Consider the following 20067-nt stretch of genomic DNA (forward strand, 5'->3'; position numbering starts at 1 on the left):
AGCAATTAGAGAAAGAAGAACCCAAAACCCCAAACTTAGCAGAAGGAAAGAAATAATAAAAATCAGATTAGAAATAAATGAAAAAGAAATGAAGGAAACAATAGCAAAGATCAATAAAGCTAAAAGCTGGTTCTTTCAGAAGATAAACAAAATTGATAAACCACTAGCCAGACTCATCAAGTAAAAAAGGGAGAAGACTCAAATCAATAGAATTATAAATGAAAAAGAAGAAGTAATAACTGACTCTTCAGAAATACAAAGGATCATGAGAGACTACTACAAGCAACTATATGTCAATAAAATGGACAACCTGGAAGAAATGGACAAATTCTTAGAAATGCACAACCTTCCGAGACTGAACCAGGAAGAAATAGAAAATATAAACAGACCAATCATAAGCACTGTAATTGAGACTGTGATTAAAAATCTTCCAACAAACAAAAGCCCAGGACCAGATGGCTTCACAGGCGAATTCTATCAAACATTTAGAGAAGAGCTAACACCTACCCTTCGCAAACTCTTCCAAAATATAGCAGAGGGAGAAACACTCCCAAGCTCATTCTACGAGGCCACCATCACCCTGACACCAAAACCAGACAAGGATGTCACAAAGAAAGAAATCTACAAGCCAGTATCACTGATGAACATAGTTGTAAAAATCCTCTACAAAATACTAGCAAACAGAATCCAACAGCACATTAAAAGGATCATACACCATGATCAAGTGAGGTTTATCCCAGGAACGCAAGGATTCTACAAAATATGCAAATCAATCAATGTGATACACCATTTTAACAAACTGAAGAGCAAAAACCATATGATCATCTCAATAGGTGCAGAAAAAGCTTTCGACAAAATTCAACACCCATTTATGATAATAACCCTCCGGAAAGTAGGCACAGAGGGAACTTACCTCAACATGATAAAGGCGATATATGACAAACCCACAGCCAACATTGTTCTCAATGGTGAAAAACTGAAAACATTTCCACTAAGATCAGGAACAAGACAAGGTTGCCCACTCTCACCACTATTATTCAACATAGTTTTGGAAGTTTCAGCCACAGCCATCAGAGAAGAAAAAGAAATAAAAGGAATCCAAATCGGAAAAGAAGAAGTAAAGCTGTCACTGTTTGTAGATGACATGATACTATACATAGAGAATCCTAAAGATGCTACCAGAAAACTATTAGAGCTAATCAATGAATTTGGTAAAGTAGCAGGATACAAAATTAATGCACAGAAATCTTTTGCATTCCTATACACTAATGATGAAAAATCTGAAAGAGAAATTAAGGAAACACTCCCATTTACCACTGCAACAAAAAGAATAAAATACCTAGGAATAAACCTACCTAAGGAGACAAAAGACCTGTATGCAGAAAACTGTAAGACACTGATGAAAGAAATTAAAGATGATACAAACAGATGGAGAGGTATACCATGTTCTTGGATTGGAAGAATCAACATTGTGAAAATGACTATACTACCCAAAGCAATCTACAGATTCAATGCAATCCCTATCAAACTACCAATGGCATTTTTCATAGAACTAGAACAAAAAATTTCACAATTTGCATGGAAACACAAAAGACTCTGAGGAGCCAAAGCAATCTTGAGAAAGAAAAAAGGAGCTGGAGGAACCAGGCTCCCTGAATTCAGACTATACTACAAAGCTACAGTAATCAAGACAGTATGGTACTGGCACAAAAACAGAAATACAGATCAATGGAACAGGATAGAAAGCCCAGAGATAAACCCACGCACATATGGTTACCTTATTTTTGATGAAGGAGGCAAGAATATACAATGGAGAAAAGACAGCCTCTTCAATAAGTGGTGTTGGGAAAATGGACAGCTACATGTTAAAGAATGAAATTAGAACACTCCCTAACACGATACACAAAAATAAACTCAAAATGTATTAAAGACCTAAATGTAAGGCCAGAAACTAGAAAACTCTTAGAGGAAAACATAGGCAGAACAGTCTATGACATAAATCACAGCAAGATCCTTTTTGACCCACCTCCTAGAGAAATGGAAATAAAAGCAAAAATAAACAAATGGGACCTAATGAAACTTAAAAGCTTTTGCACAGCAAAGGAAACCATAAACAAGATGAAAAGACAATCACCTGAATGGGAGGAAGTATTTGCAAATGAAGCAACTGACAAAGGATTAATCTCCAAAATTTACAAGCAGCTCATGCAGCTCAATATCAAAAAAAACAAACAACCCAACCCAAAAATGGGCAGAAGACCTAAACAGACATTTCTCCAAAGAAGATATACAGACTGCCAACAAACACATGAAAGGATGCTCAACATCACTAATCATTAGAGAAATGCAAATCAAAACTACAATGAGGTATCACCTCACACCAGTCAGAATGGCCATCAAAAAGTGTACAAACAATAAAGGCTGGAGAGGGTGTGCAGAAAAGGGAACCCTCTTGCACTGTTGGTGGGAATGTAAATTGATACAGCCACTATGGAGAACAGTATGGAGGTTCCTTAAAAAGCTAAAAATAGAACTACCATACGACCCAGCAATCTCACTACTGGGCATATACCCTGAGGATACCATAATTCAAAAAGAGTCATGTACCACAATGTTCACTGCAGCTCTACTGACAGTAGCCAGGACATGGTAGCAACGTAAATGTCCATCGACAGATGAATGGATAAAAAAGATGTGGCACATATATACAGTAGAATATTACTCAGCCATAAAAAGAAAAAAAATTGAGTTGTTTTTAGTGAGGTGGATGGACCTACAGTCTCTCATACAGAGTGAAGTAAGTCAGAAAGAGGAAAAACAAATACCATATGCTAACACATACATATGGAATCTAAAAAAAAAAAAAAAAGGTTATGAAGAACCTAGGGGCAGGATGGAATAAAGACGCAGACATAGAGAATGGACTTGAGGACGTGGGGAGGGGCAAGTGAAAGCTGGGACGAAGCGAGAGAGTGGCATGGACATATATACACTACCAAACGTAAAATAGATAGCTAGTGGGAAGCAGCTGCATAGCACAGGGACATCAGCTCGGTGCTTTGTGACCACCTAGAGGGGTGGGATAGGGAGGGTAGGAGGGAGACGCAAGAGGGAGACGCAAGAGGGAGGGGATATGGGAACATATGAATATGTATAGCTGATTCACTTTGTTATACAGCAGAAACTAACACACCATTGTAAAGCAATTATACTCCAATAAAGATGTTAAAAAAAAAAGAACAAATTGCAGTGTCTACTTAAGATGCCACGTCCGATCAGGATTTCAAAGGACAGCACAGCCCTGAAGTGTGAAGGTGACCAAAACCTCAGCATACGGTGTAAGTCCTGGTTCTGTGACAGTTTACACAGCACTGAGCTTGAATATTCCTCAAAGCTTAGAGAAACTCATTTTTTAAAAAAATGTAGCTCAATTTCTCCTTCTGCGTTTTTCAGTCAATTTCAAGGTTTTTCTGTTTTTGCAAAGAATGTCCATTTCATCTTGATTTAAAATACAATAGTAGGTGGATATGCATAGCATGTCTTCAGTTTTCCCATTTTAAAAATGACTGGGTTTTACGTGCCTTCCTTCATTTCTACTCCCCACGTACTTCGATTCCCCCTTGTTTCTGTCTGTCTGTGTAGAAAAGACAGGTGTCTGTGCTTGCAGTTCAGACAGGGTGGCCGGGGGTTGCTCACACACCACGCGGCACAGCGTGTGGGTGGGAGACAGAAAGGGATGGGGCAGGCGGGTCTCCAAAGGGCTTCAGGGTGAGATGCACTTCGGGGATGCTGAGAGCGGCCGCTGTTTCTGAACAAACATCGAAACTGCACCGTGTGCTAGTAACTGGCCTGCCTGCCAGGAGTTTCTGACTCTGCTTTTGAGTCAAACGGTGGGCTTACTCTCCCTGGGCCCTGCGGCTGGGGCAGACCAGGCGAGCAGTCTGGACCTGAGCCTGTGAGTGGGAGTGACATGTGTCACTTCTGTGGATGGGAGACCCCCTGGCTCTGCCTTCCCTTCCCCGGCTGAGGTCATGACGGGGCCACGCCACCTGCCATGTCTGAGCTGGATTCGTCTTTGCTGTTAGAACTGCTGAGATTGGATTTTTTTTTTGCCATTTACCAATAACCTGAGATGCCATGTAATTCAGTCTTTTTGTCTATTTCACATATTGAGGAATTATCCAAAATTTTGCCTGAAGGGGGAAAGGGTTTTGCTACATAAAAATAAAATCTGGGAACCACTAGACTTGAGAGATCACCTTGCAGGGAAGAGGATGAGAGAGAAGAGCTATATCAGGGCCTTTCATTCTTTCAGATTGTTTCATTTTGCTAGGCACTAGAGAAGATGTCTCCCCAACTTCTCAGTAGTCAGAGGACTGGCTTTTAGGGACCACGGGTCTGGACTCTGGGATCCAGAGAGGCCATGAGTTTGGCTGTGAGCGTGAAGGCAGGTGGCACCGTCAGACAGGAGGGCGGAACACACCTGAGCCATTTCCCAAGCTCTACCTGGGCTTCCTAAGAAGCCCCCCAGGGAGGGGCATGGAGTCTCAGCTGGCCCATCTCCAGGCGCTCTCTCCTCACCTGTACTGCGAGGGCCCCCCCCTTCCCCTAGGTTCTCATGATGATTAAACAGGGTGACGTGAAGCTCCCTCCGGCAGGCGCGAGCAGGCAGCAAACATCACGGTGTTATCACCAGAGCCCGGATGCTTTGCCTCTGCTCTGAACAGCTGGTCAGCACGCCCCTGCGCTCCCCGGCGAACCGTTCCGTGTTTGCGCTGCTTCTGGGCGCTGGACGCCTCCTCTTGGCCCCAGACTCCACAACGCCTGTGTGCCAGGGCTGAGGCTCCCTGGCTGCTGTCATGCCCAACATCCACTGTAACTGTCTTCTCCATGTCAAGTAATTCAGTTCAGAATCCTGTGTGCTTTTTTTTTTTAGCCTCTTTAAGAGGTTTAGACTTTTTAAAAAAATTTTATTTATTTTTTTGGGCTGCGCTTGGGCGGCTTGCAGGATCTTAGTTCCTCAACCAGGAATTGAACCAGGGCCCCGGCAGTGACAGCGCTGAGTTCTAACCACTGGACCACCAGGGAGTTCCCTACAGAAACCTGTATTGATGAAGCAAGACCTCGCTCTTGGGGAAGAATCTCTAGGGCAGCTTAAGAATCATCTAGAAGGTGGAGGGGGTGGGAAGGAGCCGGTAGGTAACTAACACCGTCTTCGTACTCCTTGTGCTGTCCCTGTAGTCTTTACGAAATCATTTAGGAAACAATGGAATAGCAGGCAGAGGAACAAAAGCGGGTGTTAGCCAGTTTTCTCCTCTGGAGGCTCGAGCTATCATTTTTTTTTAAAGAAAGTATACCAGTGTTGGTACTTCAAGGCACAGGAAGGTCTAGGTTAATTCAAAAGCAGGCCTTCCTCTCAAAAAAGCCCTGGGATTTCAATACCGTCCAAATTGCCCAATATCAGCCACCACAGACCTGCTTCCTGGTCAGAGTTGGAGACACTGGGAGGGCAGAGCTTTACACATCAGCTTCAGGCCCGAGGTCTCCGACGTGCGTCCTCCACACAGGGACATGGCACATCCGACCCACTATTAGGGGGCAAGGGTGTTGGAGGGTTAAAGCTTGGGGAGGGACCTCTCAGCACTCACTACAGACCACAGAAAGAGGCAACCAACGTTTCCTTGGTCTGCGGCAGCAAGACCCCCCTCGGAGGCCGAAGAACCGGCCTCTGGAGATGGTGCAGGTCCCTAGTCCAAAGCCCCCCTCTGCGCCGTCTCGGGCTGACTCCGGCGCTGCCCATGACATCCGGCAGGCAAGGGGGAGAAACGGTTTCAAAAGAGGGGGGAGGGGCTTCCCTGGTGGCGCAGTGGTTGAGAGTCCGCCTGCCGATGCAGGGGACGCGGGTTCGTGCCCCGGTCCGGGAAGATCCCACATGCCGCAGAGCGGCTGGGCCCGTGAGCCATGGCCACTGAGCCTGCGCGTCCGGAGCCTGTGCTCCGCAACGGGAGAGGCCACAACAGTGAGAGGTCCGCGTACCGCCAAAAAAAAAGAGTGGGGAGGCCAACGCAGATACGGGAGTTTGGGTCGGTTGCCACTTTCATTCAACTCAACTTTTCTGAGCGTCTCTTCTGTTCCGAGCGCTAGGCCGTCCCAGCTCTGGGGATCTGAGGTTGACGCCCAGGCACGAGAACACGTAGAGGGCAAGAACTGGGAGGTGCGGAGAGGCCGCCAGGTCCCTGCAGCCTGCAGACCGGTCTCTCCGTGGAGGAGAAGAGACAGGCTGCGGACTGAGCCAGCGCTCACAATCCAAGAAGCTCGCGACGCAGCAGAGCCAGGGAAACAGGCGGCTTTTGAGAAGGTTCCCCACCGCTTCAAAGGGCGTTAAGTCCCCGGAGCAAAGCACACGCCGTTCTGGAGGCAACGTGTGGGTGCAGGGCAGGGGCCATCACACAGAAGCTGGTCTTCTAACTACGCTTCCCCCCAGAGCAAGGTGACTGGAGCCAGGGGCGGCTGCGGGGGCAGGGAGGGAGGAGGCCTAGATGTTTGTAAGGGTTCCTCATTTCAGATGCTGGTGCTGGCCCCTTGGTAGAGGCAGGAAGCCCCAGGGCGTGGCCAGCCAGGCCCCGCCCTCACACAGGATGGCGCTGTGGGATGTGCAGTCAGCTGCTCGCTCAGGGACAACGGGGCCATGGCTGGAACTGGACGGATCTTCAGCTTTCCTGGAGGCTCTCGCGGGGGCAGCAAGCGTGCTGGTGAGCGATGGAGTTCTGGGGCCAAAACATCGGGGTCCTAGGGCTGACTCTGCCACACGCCAGTGGCCACGTGGAGCACAGCGCCATGGGCTGCAGGACTGTCACCTGTACCGGTCGTACGTGTATGTACAGAGCTGCCGTGAGTAGCAAATGAGGTCAGAGATGGGAGGCGCTGCCTGGTCCACAGCGGATGCTCCAAAACGGCCATCACATCGTGTCAACAGATACGGGGCTCGCACCGTTAGCACTAACAACAGCCAGGCGGCGCTGCCACTGTGAGCGTCACCTCACGATGGCGCCAAAGAGGCCCCCGCCCTCTGCCCTTGTGAGCCGGCATCAGAGGTGCTGCCACATCGCCTCGTGTCACCCACGGAACACGACGCATTAGTACCAGTTCCTTTTTCATCTCCTTTTTGTTTTTTCCAAAACAGATAATATTTTTGCAGAGCAACAGAAAAAACGAAAAGAAAGCACTCAAATATACAAAACCTTGAAGGTCTCCCTCCACGTCTGCCCCATCTACACCGCAGCCTCCAGGCTCCCGTGAGCGGCCTCTGTGTTCCCCTGCAGTATCGTGTTTGCATACGTGCCAGCGAAGCTAAACACGCATTTCCATTCTCGCCCCACCAATGCAGTGACCTCTTTACACAACAATCTGCACTTTGCTTGTGAATTGTTAATAATACATCCTGGAAAATTTCCCACAACGAGACCCAGAGAGGAGCTGTTCCTTTCCAGCCGCAGGGGGCTCCTCTGTGTGCACGTCCCATAAGCCAGGGAACCAGCCCCCTGTTGAGGGGCACTTGGATTTAACACCAGCTTGTCAGGGCGCAGCCGACGACATACGGTATCTTAAAGCAACAGGGCATTTCTTCTTCTATTACAGAGCAGTAACATTTAAATGTACACCATTTTTAATTAATTAATTAGGCTGTGTTGGGTCTTCGTTGATTCGCGTGGGCTTTTCTCTAGTTGCGGCGAGTGTCGTTGCGGTGCGTGTGCTTCTCACTGGGGTGGCTTCTCTTGTTGCGGAGCACAGGCTCTAGGCACGCGGGCTTCCGTAGTTGTGGCTTGTGGGCTCAGCAGTTGTGGCTCACGGGCTCTAGAGCACAGGCTCAGTAGTTGTGGCGCACGGGCTTAGTTGCTCCACGGCATGTGGGATCTTCCGGGACCAGGGCTCGAACCCATGTCCCCTGCATGGGCAGGCGGATTCTTAACCACTGCACCACCAGGAAAGTCCCGTGTACACCTTCTTTTGTTTTACCAGTGACAAGACAAAAAAAACAAAGGAAGATTCTGGGAGAGAGGAACACGGGTTGCCTCTCCAGGGAGCCCGTGGCATCTCCAAGGAGTTTTCCGAGCTCAGCCTCCCACTGTCTCTTGATCTAAGTGACTCTGCCGAGAATCCTGGACCAGCTGGACCCTCGGTGAGGGTTGGGGACTTTTGTAAAGAGACACCCAGACCACTGCATGTGGTGGCCACAGCTGAGCAAACACACTTCCCCCACAGGCCCCTTGACTTTGGCCAAGTTCTTCTTGTCAACTAACCTGTAACCCACGAGGACTTTATGTACCTAAGGAATTCCAGACACATGATGTGTGTACGTGCAAAGGAACATTTTGTGGGACATCCAAGTGAGCTGCGCCTGCTGTGCACTGAGCTTGTACTAAAGGGCGTGTGAAGTCATCTTGGCAATTTCTGTGAAATCACTGTCGGGTGCGATCCCACGTGAGGGTCCGTGCAAGACATTTCTTTTAGAATTATTGTCAGGAGACACCATTTCCCTTGAGACTCTACGGTGAGCCACTTGATTCGTTATGTTTCCCTCATGGCCTTGGCTTTCTGAGAATTCGGGAGTCTGACGCTCCGTCAGGAAAACCATTAACCTCCTGATGACCTACGTGCACCCTCCCTGACCCGACTCCCCGGTCTCGACCTTTTTCTTCCTATTGGTTCTCAACCCCCGCCCCACACCCAGGGTACACTTGGTAACATCTGGAGACATTTGGGGTTGTCTCAGCTGCTTGGGGTGCTACTGGCATCTCGGGGAGAGACCAGGGGGTTGCTAAATGTCCTGCAAAGCACAGGACGGCCCATTGCCTGGCCCCAAATGCCAACAGTGCCGAGGCTGGGGACTGGCTCTGGTTCCTCTAACGTTAAGGCTCTGTGGGGAGCTTCTGAGACTCTGGAAAAATGTGTGAGGACCCTTGATTCCTGGAGCTGGTGACGGAACGTGGAAGAGTGACAGGCACTGTCCATGGAGGGGGTGCGCTGATGCAGGCGGTGACCGCAGGGGACCCACCTTGAGGAGCCTGAAGGCCGTCATCCAGCACGTCCGGCTCTGCTCGTCCTCGGCACACAGCAACCGCAGCTCCTTGGCCTCGTTCCTGACTCTGTTTGGCTAAAGGAGATAAAGGAAGACCCCGTGAGCATCACAGGGAATCGGACACACACCTTCCGTCAGGCAGGGCTGAGCCCACACACGGCAGGACGTGCCGAGCATCACTCATGCTCTGCCGGGCACGGACCGGCCCCGGGCGGCTGCGGCCACTTAGTACTTAGCTGAGTGGTCAGCCGTCCTCCCACGGGAGGTCCTGGGGGAGACAAACAGGAAAGAAACCACAAGGTGGGGGCGGCTGACGGGGCATCTAGCTCCCTGCAGAGAATGCCGATTCCTGGGTTGGGGACCTGCTCTGGGGTCTCAGAAGGAGGCGTCTTCACTTGCTTCTCAGGAAGACCGAGGACACAGCCATGGGGAGGGCCTGCTGGGTGAGCCGCCGTGGGGAGAAGCCCCCGGGGCTCAGGGCTTCTGGGGCATCTGAGTGGCCCCAAGGACAGACCTGTGGAAAGGCCCAGGGGGTGAGACCAATGTCACCCCAGAGCAGGGAACCGGAGCAGGGCAAGCAGCGGAGGCAGGTGGTCCCACCCAGAAGCAGGGCCAGGCTGCGACGGAGGAAAGCCTGCAGGCATAAGCTTGGCGGGTGTCCACAGGAACCCTCTGACCGCAGGCCCGAGGGTCAGTGCTGGGGGGGACACCGGCCCAGCTCTCCACCTCGGGAATCTGGAGGGGGAGCAGGGCCGGAACGACAGCCCGAGTCCGCTGACGCTGCGGGCGAAGCAGAGGCCGCGACACCCAGCACGTGGGCCGGGGGAAGGAAGCACCGGCCGCCTGGGCCCCGACGGCTCCAGCCCCTCCCGAGGCCACTTCCCACCAGCCTCCCGTGCACCTGCGCCTTTAGCTGGTTTGAAGTCAGTTCGTATTACTTGTAACCAAAGAAGCTTCACCAAGTGAAGCAGAAGACGGCATTTTCGGATGGGACGGGCTCCTTGTGCCCTGTCTCCTCCGCAGGCTCAGGAGGCAGCCTGGCTGGGGGACTCGGGCTCCCTCACTGGCTACCCGATGTGGGCAATGGGGCCGGGTCAGTTCCCACCCTGTGAGCACCTGCGAAGACCCAGGAAGACGACGGAGGTAGAAGCCTCAGTAGAGGGTCTCGTGCACAGTGGGTATTCAGTAAATATCTACTAGTGCGATGACCAGCATCACCACAGCTTCGCCGAGGGGGGAGGAGCGGGCCCCCCCAAAGTGTGGAGAGAAGCCCCCTGTGTGTGCCCGTGCACGCACACACAGGCATGCACACGTATGTCTACATGTGTGCATGTGTTCGTTCACATAGGTGTGTGCAGGTGTGTACATGCACATGCACGAGTGCACATGGGAGCGTATGTGTGAGTTTGTGTCCTCACGCATGTGCACAGAGAGAGGGCAGAGCTGTGGTCACCCCTAGTCTAATGTCCTGGGGACAACAAGCCCACACAGAAGGTGTCAGCTCACTCAGTACGCTGGAGGCCACCCAGTGACAGGCTGGCGGTCCCTAAGCCACTGGGCCCGTCGACGGGCATTGTCCATCACGGACTCTGCTTCTCTCTGAGCATCTGAGCTACTCAAGGACGGACACGTCATAAGCACACAAGAAATATTTTTATATGAATGAATAAATCTAGCGTGAAACTACGTTTCTGTTAAAAACAAACAAACAAAGAAAAGCAGCACCCAAGAAAGGAGGTCCCTGGTTTAATTCCAAAGTGCCTAGTGGGATGCTGTCTGGGCATCTCGGAAGGGCTGCGGATGGGGTACCTTTATGCAGAAGCCATAGTCCGTGGGGGCACCGTACTGCTTCCTGCCAGCCATCAGGGAGAAGATGCGGCTGTCCTCCAGGTCGGCCAGCAGCTGCAAGTGTCTGGGCTCCTGCAGGAAGGTGGTCAGACTTAACGGGGGAGAACTTCTCAGCACAGCCAAGAGCCAGTGTTTCACGCCTCCGTCAACAGAGGGCAGTCTGTGCGTGCTCTCAACACCTCTCCCCTCTGACAGTCTACAGATTATACCCATCGTGTAGAATAAGTGCTAAATTAAAACCACATCCCGCAGCCCCCGCCCAAAAACACCCACCCTCCCAGTTCCCAGACAGAAAACGGTTACAATGTTATTTGACACTGCCAAATCAAAGCCCCATAAAGTGAAAACCAGAAGATCTGGAAGCTAAGGTCAAGGTTCGGAGCACACACTCAAATGCAGGACCCACAGCACCTTTGCTATGCTGCGTGGTCAGAGTCCAGCTGCGTCCGCAACCGTCCCACCTCCTCCTGAACTCCCCATCCCGCATCTGTTGCCTGCTCTAGGCTACAGGCATCCCTGGGCTCAGCACCGATGACGATGATGCATAAGCCACACATCAGAGCTGGGAAGTCAGGAAGTTACCCTCCCCACTGCATCTGATGAAGACCCCATCTGCAGAAGGAAGGGCGGCCGGCCACGCCCCTTCTCTCCTGCGGCCACGCCCCTCCCTGGTGACCACGCCCCTTCTCCCAGAGGCCACGCCCCCTCTCCGAAGGCTGCCCGCTGCTCTCCTGACCTCCCAGAGCAGCAGGGCTGTGGCCTTATGCTGGGTCAGCACTTTCCCCTGGGGTCCCCAGCTCCTCCCCCCTCTTTCTTTCGAGAACAGAAGAGACCGCAGCTCTCGGGTGTAAAAGCAAGGCCAAGGTCAGCTGGGTACGTTCCCACGGCAGGCGTCCTCAGACGTTACAGGAAAGAGTAGGTCAGAGGTGCAAAGACACCAAAGGAGACCCTGGCAAGGCCAGCCCACAACACCCCAACTGTCCTCGGAGGCGGACAGCCGTCTTCCGCCCCTCGCCTCCTCTTCCCACTGGGGATGAGCACAAAACCGCAATTTATTCCACGCAATACCTACAATAACATGTATTAGATTGCCATCAGGGTGGCAATAATCAATCGTATATCCTGCGGCTAGCTTGGATGCCAACTTCCGAATTATAGAAACTAAGTTAGCATCTTTCAAGGGACTCAGGCAGGCAGGAGGCTCCGCTCCCAGCCCACAGAAGGTGCCCGGGCTGGCCAGCTTGGGGGTGGGGCAGTGACACAGCCCCGGGATCCCTAGGTCTGTGTCATCACCTGGTTTCCCAGGTGGGGCTGTGCATCAGGAAATCTGAGTTTAGCTGCTACACAATCAGCTTAATAAGTCACGAGCTGGGCGGAGCCCAGGGTGCAATTTAAAATGAAGCCCACGCTTACTCGGAACCCTCCCAGCCTGGTGCGACCGGCGGTCACGGCTTTAAGACTCACCTTTGAAGCTCCCTTTGTGGAGCAATAGAGGCCGGATCGCCGCAAACACACGTACAGCTTCTTCCACGACTTCCTTCCCAGCTCCTTCACGTGCAAAAAGCCTTGAATCTCAGGACAACTACTGGAGTTTAAAAAATTCTGTTGAAGAGCAAATTTTAAAAGTTAGATAATGCTGACATGAAAATATGGAAGCAGACATATTATCAGCATCGCCGACACTGGAACATTTTACGAATTAGTAAAATACTGTTTTGGGGTTAAACTGAGTGTTTTCAAGTGATATTTTTCCTTTCAAAAGTCTTAAAATTCCCATCTAAATTGGGGTTCTAAAACATAATTAAGTGTTTAAACATACACAAGCAAATGGACTTCTCTAACTCTGACAGAAAACACAAAGTCATAAATCTCCTAATGGACAGTGTGTTTAAGCATCCTGCCTTTTATTCTGGTTTCCCATAAAAATCCCAGTCTGGTCCTCAGAGCTGGGGCAACAGCAGTGCCAGGAGCACCGATTACGAGCAGGTGGGCTGGGAGCAAGCATCCGGCCGTCACTTTGACCGCGTGCCCTCCAGCGAAAGCTGTGTGTCCAGTGTCTGTCCAGCTCCTGGAACGAACACCCTGGCGACGGCCTGCTCCCCCGCTAAGTCCTCCCACCAGCCACACCTCTTTCTTTAGGGAAGGTAGGTGAGGAACCAGATCTGGGGTGACCCTCGTGGGTCCCCTACACTGACTGAGAGGGACACAGCTCCTCCTGCAGATGGTATGGGCCAACTGGGCAGGTCCCGGTGCCCCCGGGCAGTGCTTCCGGCACCTCAAGACATCACCGTGCACGTTCACCAAGCATCAAGCCGTCTCGGATCAGGCAACTAAAAAGCAGGAAACCACTTTACCCTCCTTGTGCACGGGCCACGATAACTTAGTATGACAACTCTCACCCAGGGCAGGCAGATGCCCTGCGTGGAGGGCCCAGGACACAGCACAGCGGCTTTCAGCTTCCAGAGGCAGAAACACAGCAGGAAAAGGAGGGCTCAGGGCAGACTTCTGCAGCAACTACATTCGAGTACTTTCTCTTACATTCAGTGCCACCTGGAGAGTGCTGGCTGCCTTAGGGAATGGTTTATTCCCTTACTACTTAACGTGCCGTTAAGAGACACGTCTTTAGGGGTGCAGAGGAATATCCTGACTTCCCGGGACAGCATGAGGCAGCAGTAAGCGTGGAGAGGCACCCGATGGCCTCTAGGTCAGTGTATCCTGTTTCTAAGCGCTTGTTTTGCTTTGAAGGAGCCTGGCTACATGCAGCTTTCCCAGGGAAACACTCATTTCTGGTGACTCTAAATTCCACGAGGGGCCAAGGCTCGTACATGAGTAACAACGCAACCGCTCCAGGCTCCTACCAGGCCCCCAGGACAGCCTGAGAGCTTCTACGCAGAGACTCCAGCAGAAGCCTCTTCTTGCCCAGTACCTGCAGAAGCTGGGTCTGACTGCCGTTTGACTGCTGGCACCAGGCAACCATCTGTTCTGGGAAGAAATTCTAGGCCATGGAAAAACAAAGATGTCAGAGGTTAGCTTAAGAGTGGGGAAAAGCATACTTACAGGTATGCCAGTACCGAAAACTTTCCTCCAGGTAAAATTATGTACAATTTGTATTTAAAATGACAGTACTTTCTGTTCCTTTATCACACAATGGAAACACTGACTTCAACGGGCTGCATTTTCCCTTCAACGCTGCACCAAGTTTGGAGTGTCTGTGATGCCCACTATGATCCACGTCTGGCACTGCACCAAGGCAGAGGGCTGCCGCGTGTCCTAACTCAGGGACACAGATGCGTGGCATGAGATAAAGAACCCCTGAAACTAGGAGATGCGCACAGAGATGTGAAGAGGCCTTTTCTGGTGCATCGCCCAAAAGTAGCTACCAAATTTCTTCCTTTCAATGAAAAAGCAGCTAAACTATCAGAACCAGAAGTTGATGCTGGGACCCCCCCCCCCCCAGTTGCTGCTGCTGTAACTCAGAATTAGGACTGGCGCTCACACCACGGCAGGTACGAGCTCCATCCTGATATCCCACAAGGCAAGGGCCCCACCCCGCAAAAAGCAGAAAAGAAAAGAAAAATCAAGGAGAGTAGCTCAACCCACCTGGATTTTGATTTCTCTACTGATTCTTCCCCCAATAATCCCGAAGTAATACTTGCTATTTGCAGAGAATAATGAGTTTTTATTTTGCTGAGTATTTGACTAAGTTACTCCTAGAGACTAAGCCCCTCTCCCACTCCAGCTATTGGGAGAAGGTGATGGTTAGCTCCGGCCAGAACAGAGGCACTTAGTTAAGCATCAGAGAGAGAGTTTCAAGCCAGGATTGCTTAGTTAACTAGCCACTCAGATTCTCAAACCCAACTGCCACCCGTTACATCTGTTATTTTGTGACCTGCTACTACGAAACTCAAGTATAAACTGCAAGATTTCAAGAGTGCCAAACCCCAGACTCAAAGAGAAAAGACTCACCGTGGGATTTTTGAAAAACTCGTATTTTGCATAATTCTTCCTGAATAAAAATTGACTTTCACTTGCCATGGTGCTCTCTACCTGGGCCACCAGCTCATGGTCTTCCAAGCACCTTTCTGCAGAGGAAAAGTACTGTGTGAGATAAACAGGCAGAACCTTCAAGGCAGCCTCACAACCAATTACAAAATCTGCTTGACTTTTCTGTTCCTCTTCAAACTTCGTCAGCAAAGACGAGGTCAAGAACCAAAAGTAAACCGAAACCTCTAATGTGTTATCTCAAATGCATAGGAGGTCTTAGGACACAGAGTATGAGGAACTCAGGTCAGTCTTAACTTTCATATACTTCTTCTCAATTTGGCATCAAAAAAAGACTCTGCGCAGGTGATTCTGCCTTTAAATTAAGAAATGTCAACTCTTGGAAAGAACAGGGACTCTAATGACTGGGAAAATGTCCCAAGACACAGGACAGTGGGAAGGCTCTGAGCAAGGAGGACGCACAGGCGGGTGGGTAGAGGTGGGGGGCAGAAGCAGGACGGCTTTGATTTCGTGAAACTCAGCTGCCTAGGAGGGTGTTAGGGCGTAACACGGGAGGGAGTGGGCTACCAGCAGGCAGCCCGTCCCCACGCCCGGCTGTCCGCTGGAGCCCACGCTAATCACGCACACCCCGGAGCTGTTCTCACGGCGGGACTGTGCCGCTGGGAAGGACACACACGTGGCACAGCACTCGGGGGAGCGTGCACGGACACACGCTTCGGTGCCTGACTCAGCAGCGGCATCACCTGGGGTGGCGTTTCCCTCACAGTCCGACACTCTGGCTCCACGTGGAACATGAGAGGCACGTGGCCTGACGCCCTCACGTGTCCCTGCACAGCCTGCTGACCGGGCGGCAGGGAACCAACCACGTTCAATAACGGGATACACGACAGGAGCAAACGAGCCCAGGGCGGTTTCGACGTGTGAACTGAGGCCCAAACGGCGGAGCAGGAGATGCCACGAAACTGACACGAACGCTCCATCGGCCCTTCCCAGCTCCCGCCTCCTTGCACACAGCCAGCGCGGAATCCCCAGGAAGGACGAGGTGCAGGGTGAAAGCGTTCCTGAGTCAAAGCCAGCTGCGAACGTGGGAGAACTCCTGTCCACGAAGGACAGTCACCAGGCCAGGGGTCTGAGCCGGGCCCCGCGGGCACACAGGGCACACGAGGACGGGCTGTCCTCGGTAGAGACATAGTTGAAGCCTGAAGTTCCTCCCCACGATGAACAGAAAGCTCAGGCACCTCAGGAAGGGCCAGACCTGGCACCACCAGTGAGCCACAGACAGGCCCACTGGTCCCCGGATGAGGCGGGCACTGGCAAGCGATTCAGGAACCGCACACCCTGCCTGAGGACGCCCCCAGGACAGAGGGGAAGAACCAGGGGCAGCCTGAGCACGGTTACAACAGCTATGTCTGCTGCCAAGATAGGGGTTAGCACAATGTCATTCATTTAAGACAAACCCATGACTTTCCTTGAGATTTTTGTTCAGAGAAAACATTTCTGTGGTTATGGGGAAAAAAACAACTATGACCCAATAACCTGCTGATGGCTGGTTTATAGAATTAAAATTTTTTACCAGGTAAAATAAGGAGAAAGAAAAGAGCGGGGTGGACCTAAGGGAGGACAAGGCAGATGTCGAGTTTCAGGGGCCCAGGGCCCTCCCAGCGGGAGCCACTGGCTCGATAGGGCCCCAGGATGCTGCAACCCAGGCAGGATCCTCTCTTCCCAGGCCTAGCTACCCTGGTACAGCCGCATACGGCAGCGTGAATAGACTGTCAGCAGTCCCGACAGGAGGTGCTTCTCTGCCCCAGGCCACTCCGCTGACCCCACGAGGCCTGGGAGACCTACAGGTGGAAACCAAGGCCGCTGCACCCTCTGCGGCCAGTGGTGGGACCAGGACTGAGCTCCTCAGAGATGCCAGAGCTGTCGGCCTGGCCTCCCACTGAAGGCCCAGGACCTGTGCTCACAGCTTTTGAAAGGCCACTGGGACAACCTCAGTTCAAAGCTCTTTTTGTCCAGGTCTGATTTTCTCTCTGATTCTAAAGACACATATTTTCAGATGACCTCAGGCAATAGTATTAAACGCTCACATCACCAGCTACAGATGTCATATGATCACAATGGCCTTAAGTAAAACTGCCATGTGACTTTTCATCCAAAAGGACTTTTTGTACAAATGGAAGAGGAAGACGTCCCTCAAAGGGTATCTGTAGTTTTCTGATTTCCGGAACTAAGGCCAGCATCTATGCCGCCACCATCCTCTACATGAAAGACATTTAAAACTCAGACAACTCAAAAAAAAAAAGCATATTTTGTAGACTTCTCAATGATGGCCATCCGACTCCTGGGCATATACCTGTACAAAACTCTTAATTCAAAAAGATACATGCACCCCTATGTTCACAGCAGCACTATTCACAACAGCCAAGACAGGGAAGCAACCGAAATGTCCATCAGCAGAGGAACGGATAAAGAAGACGTGGTACACAGATACGCATACAACGGAATATTACTCACCCATAAAAAGGATAAAATAATGAACATGGATGCAACCAGAGATTATCATACTGAGTGAAATACCATATGATATCGCTTATGTGTGGAATCTAAGGTATGGCACAGATGAACCTACCTATGAAACAGAAACAGACTCACAGAGATCAGACTTGTGGTGCCGAAGGGGGAGTGGGGGAGAGAGAGGGAAGGATCGGGAGTTTGGGGTCAGTAGATGCAAACTAGCATATACAGGATGGATGAGCAACAAGGTCCTACTGTAGAGCACAGGGAACTATACTCAACATCCCGTGATAAACCATAATGGAAAAGAATATAAAAAATGATGTATATACGTGGATAACTGAGTCGCTCTGCTGTACAGCAGAAATGAACACAACACTGTACATCAACTGCACGTCAACTAAGAAAAGCAGCGTATCTTACTTCTGGGGCCGTGCAGCAGACACAAGAGTCCTCGGCAGAAACCTGGGCGGTCCCGAGGGGTGAGGTGGGGCTGGCAGACCCAGCACCCAGCCGAGGGCACTGGGAGGCGTCAGCATCCCACCTCACTGCCCCCTGAAACCCCTCACCGCCCGGCGCAGCCCACGTCACAGAGACGGGAGCGCTGAACAGCTGCCCCGGGCTTCCCGGGCTGTGCGGAGCTGTGTGCAGCAGAACACGCCCACAGCAAACATCCTGACGTCTGGATCTGCCCCGTAAGCAGCCTCCCCGCTAGGTGTGTATTTTAGTGGGGAAAGGGTGTCATTTGGTGCCTTTCAGAGGTAACAGACACAGAGACAGAGATAGAAAAGGATCAGCCTGCAGAGGCCGCTCTGAGCCCCAAGGCTGAAGGCAAGGCGGCCGCTCCTCCCCGGCCGGTCTGTGCAGATGTCAGCATCTGGAGGCACCGGTCACGCCACAGGGCGGCCGTCACGCCCTTCTCATCTGACCAGGAACAAACCCAGAGCAGCGAACAGCCCGAGGAAGGGTTCCTGCTTCTTCCTGAGGTGTTTCGTCCTGATTCACACGACAACAGAACCCCCCAAATCCTTGAGGTGCACAGGACCCGGCTGTGACCCTCCTCGGTGACGGTGCCCCAGGCTTAAAATTAAGTCCCAGCCTCTCCCGCTGACCCACTCTGACGCCCGTGGTCACTCAGGGCCCGCCTGTGGGAGCCGCTGCACTCCCAGGGGGATGGAGCTTACAGGTGGGCCCATCTTCAAGTTCACGGGGGGCACCAAGATGCTATTTTTCATGCCAAAGTTCCTGTTTTTCGAGATTCCTTTAAAATACAGTTTGTGTACTTGATACAGCTGCAGGCTGGCTGTGTAACATCCCTATGCCCTCTACCTATTAAGGTGTCCTGGCTGAAGTGAGCCTGGCTGCTCACCTGCAGACAGGAGGGCAACGGCCCCATCCCAGCCCCTGCTGGCTGGACTCGGGGGCTGTCCGGTGGCACTGGCTGGGGACAGTGGTTCCACGTCTGAGCTCTACCCAAAATACTGGAGCCGAAACATCCCATCCAGGCTGGACTTTTGGGGCCAGTAATGGTTGGAGAGATCAGGAAAGGTATGAGTTCCCGGGAAATCAGGAAACACAGGACACGGTCACCTAAGACCACTATGCACTCAGGGCTCTGCCCCAACTCTTCAAACCAGCAAGTGGTGCAGGAGCCCACACTGGGGACCAGGAAGGGCCCTTGGACCTGGCTCTGGCAACAAGCCCAGTTCAGAGAGATGGCAGAGAGGGTCCTTCCAGCAAGAGATGCTGCCCGCGCCAGCAGCTGCCGCGGTTCCTGCCCCTCCGTGAGCCTGATGCTCTGGCCCCGCGGATACCCTCGGGGGCTGCGGACCTCACACACGCACGTGGTCTCCTGCTAGTGGAAAGGAAGCCGTCTCGAATGGCCATCCTGGAAACTGCCCCATGTCTCCTAAATCATCGCTCGTTTCTGAGCGCGAAAAGGTTGAATACTGTTAAGGATATGATATCTAGCTGCAAAGATCGGCATCGTAATTGTGCTTGGAAATCCTCAATTTCTAAGGCTATACATCAACTCAGTGCTGTAAGAGTGGGCTGCTCACCCCTCCATTACTGGGGACTGGTGGAACCACCGGCCTTAGGGATCTGCAAGCATCATCTCCCTTCGGCCTGAGCCGCCAGCCTCGTGTATGTGCAGGTCCCAGGAGCATCCCCGACGTACACCCCATGAGAAAGTGACCTTCTAAAGGGACAATCAGTGACTGGGGAGGCAGGGCTGGTGGCTCTGCCCTGAGAATGGGGGCGGCGGACTCGTGTGCCAGGGGACCCAGGAACACGCCCAGGACGCTGTCAATCACAGAGAACGCTGCACACCCCACCCAAGGGGGTTTATGCTGAAACACCACAGGGAGCCGTGAAAGGCCCTCCCGCAGCCCTGCCCCACGGGAGGCATCAAACAGGGAACTGGACCTTCCTCTTCCCACCACTGGGCATCTGACCATTACATGCTGGCAGATAATGGAAGGAAGAGGATTTTCACCTAAATAACAACTTAACGGATCAAAACCAATATTAAATCATAGGCTTGGATCACAAACAAGAACAGGCAGGGAAGACACAGGGCCGGGGATGCAATAAGCTCTGTGTGGAGAGTGGGAGGTTTCCCT

At 51.7% G+C, this 20067-nt stretch overlaps 1 protein-coding gene across 6 annotated transcripts in view; it reads right to left on the bottom strand.

Moving 5' to 3' along the window:
* The window catches only part of GRB10 (growth factor receptor bound protein 10), a 196770-nt gene that overhangs the window by 21781 nt on the left and 154922 nt on the right, over positions 1-20067 (bottom strand). For all 6 annotated transcript variants that reach the window (XM_060020099.1, XM_060020103.1, XM_060020100.1 and 3 more), the window contains 5 exons: positions 14894-15009; positions 13854-13922; positions 12392-12529; positions 10889-10999; positions 9056-9154 (listed from right to left, as the gene is read on the bottom strand). In XM_060020099.1, the coding sequence (XP_059876082.1) occupies positions 9056-9154; positions 10889-10999; positions 12392-12529; positions 13854-13922; positions 14894-15009 (533 nt within the window). The remainder of the gene's footprint in view (positions 1-9055; positions 9155-10888; positions 11000-12391; positions 12530-13853; positions 13923-14893; positions 15010-20067) is intronic.

Source organism: Delphinus delphis, chromosome 9, assembly GCF_949987515.2.
Source record: "Delphinus delphis chromosome 9, mDelDel1.2, whole genome shotgun sequence".
NCBI classification, from domain to species: domain Eukaryota; kingdom Metazoa; phylum Chordata; class Mammalia; order Artiodactyla; family Delphinidae; genus Delphinus; species Delphinus delphis.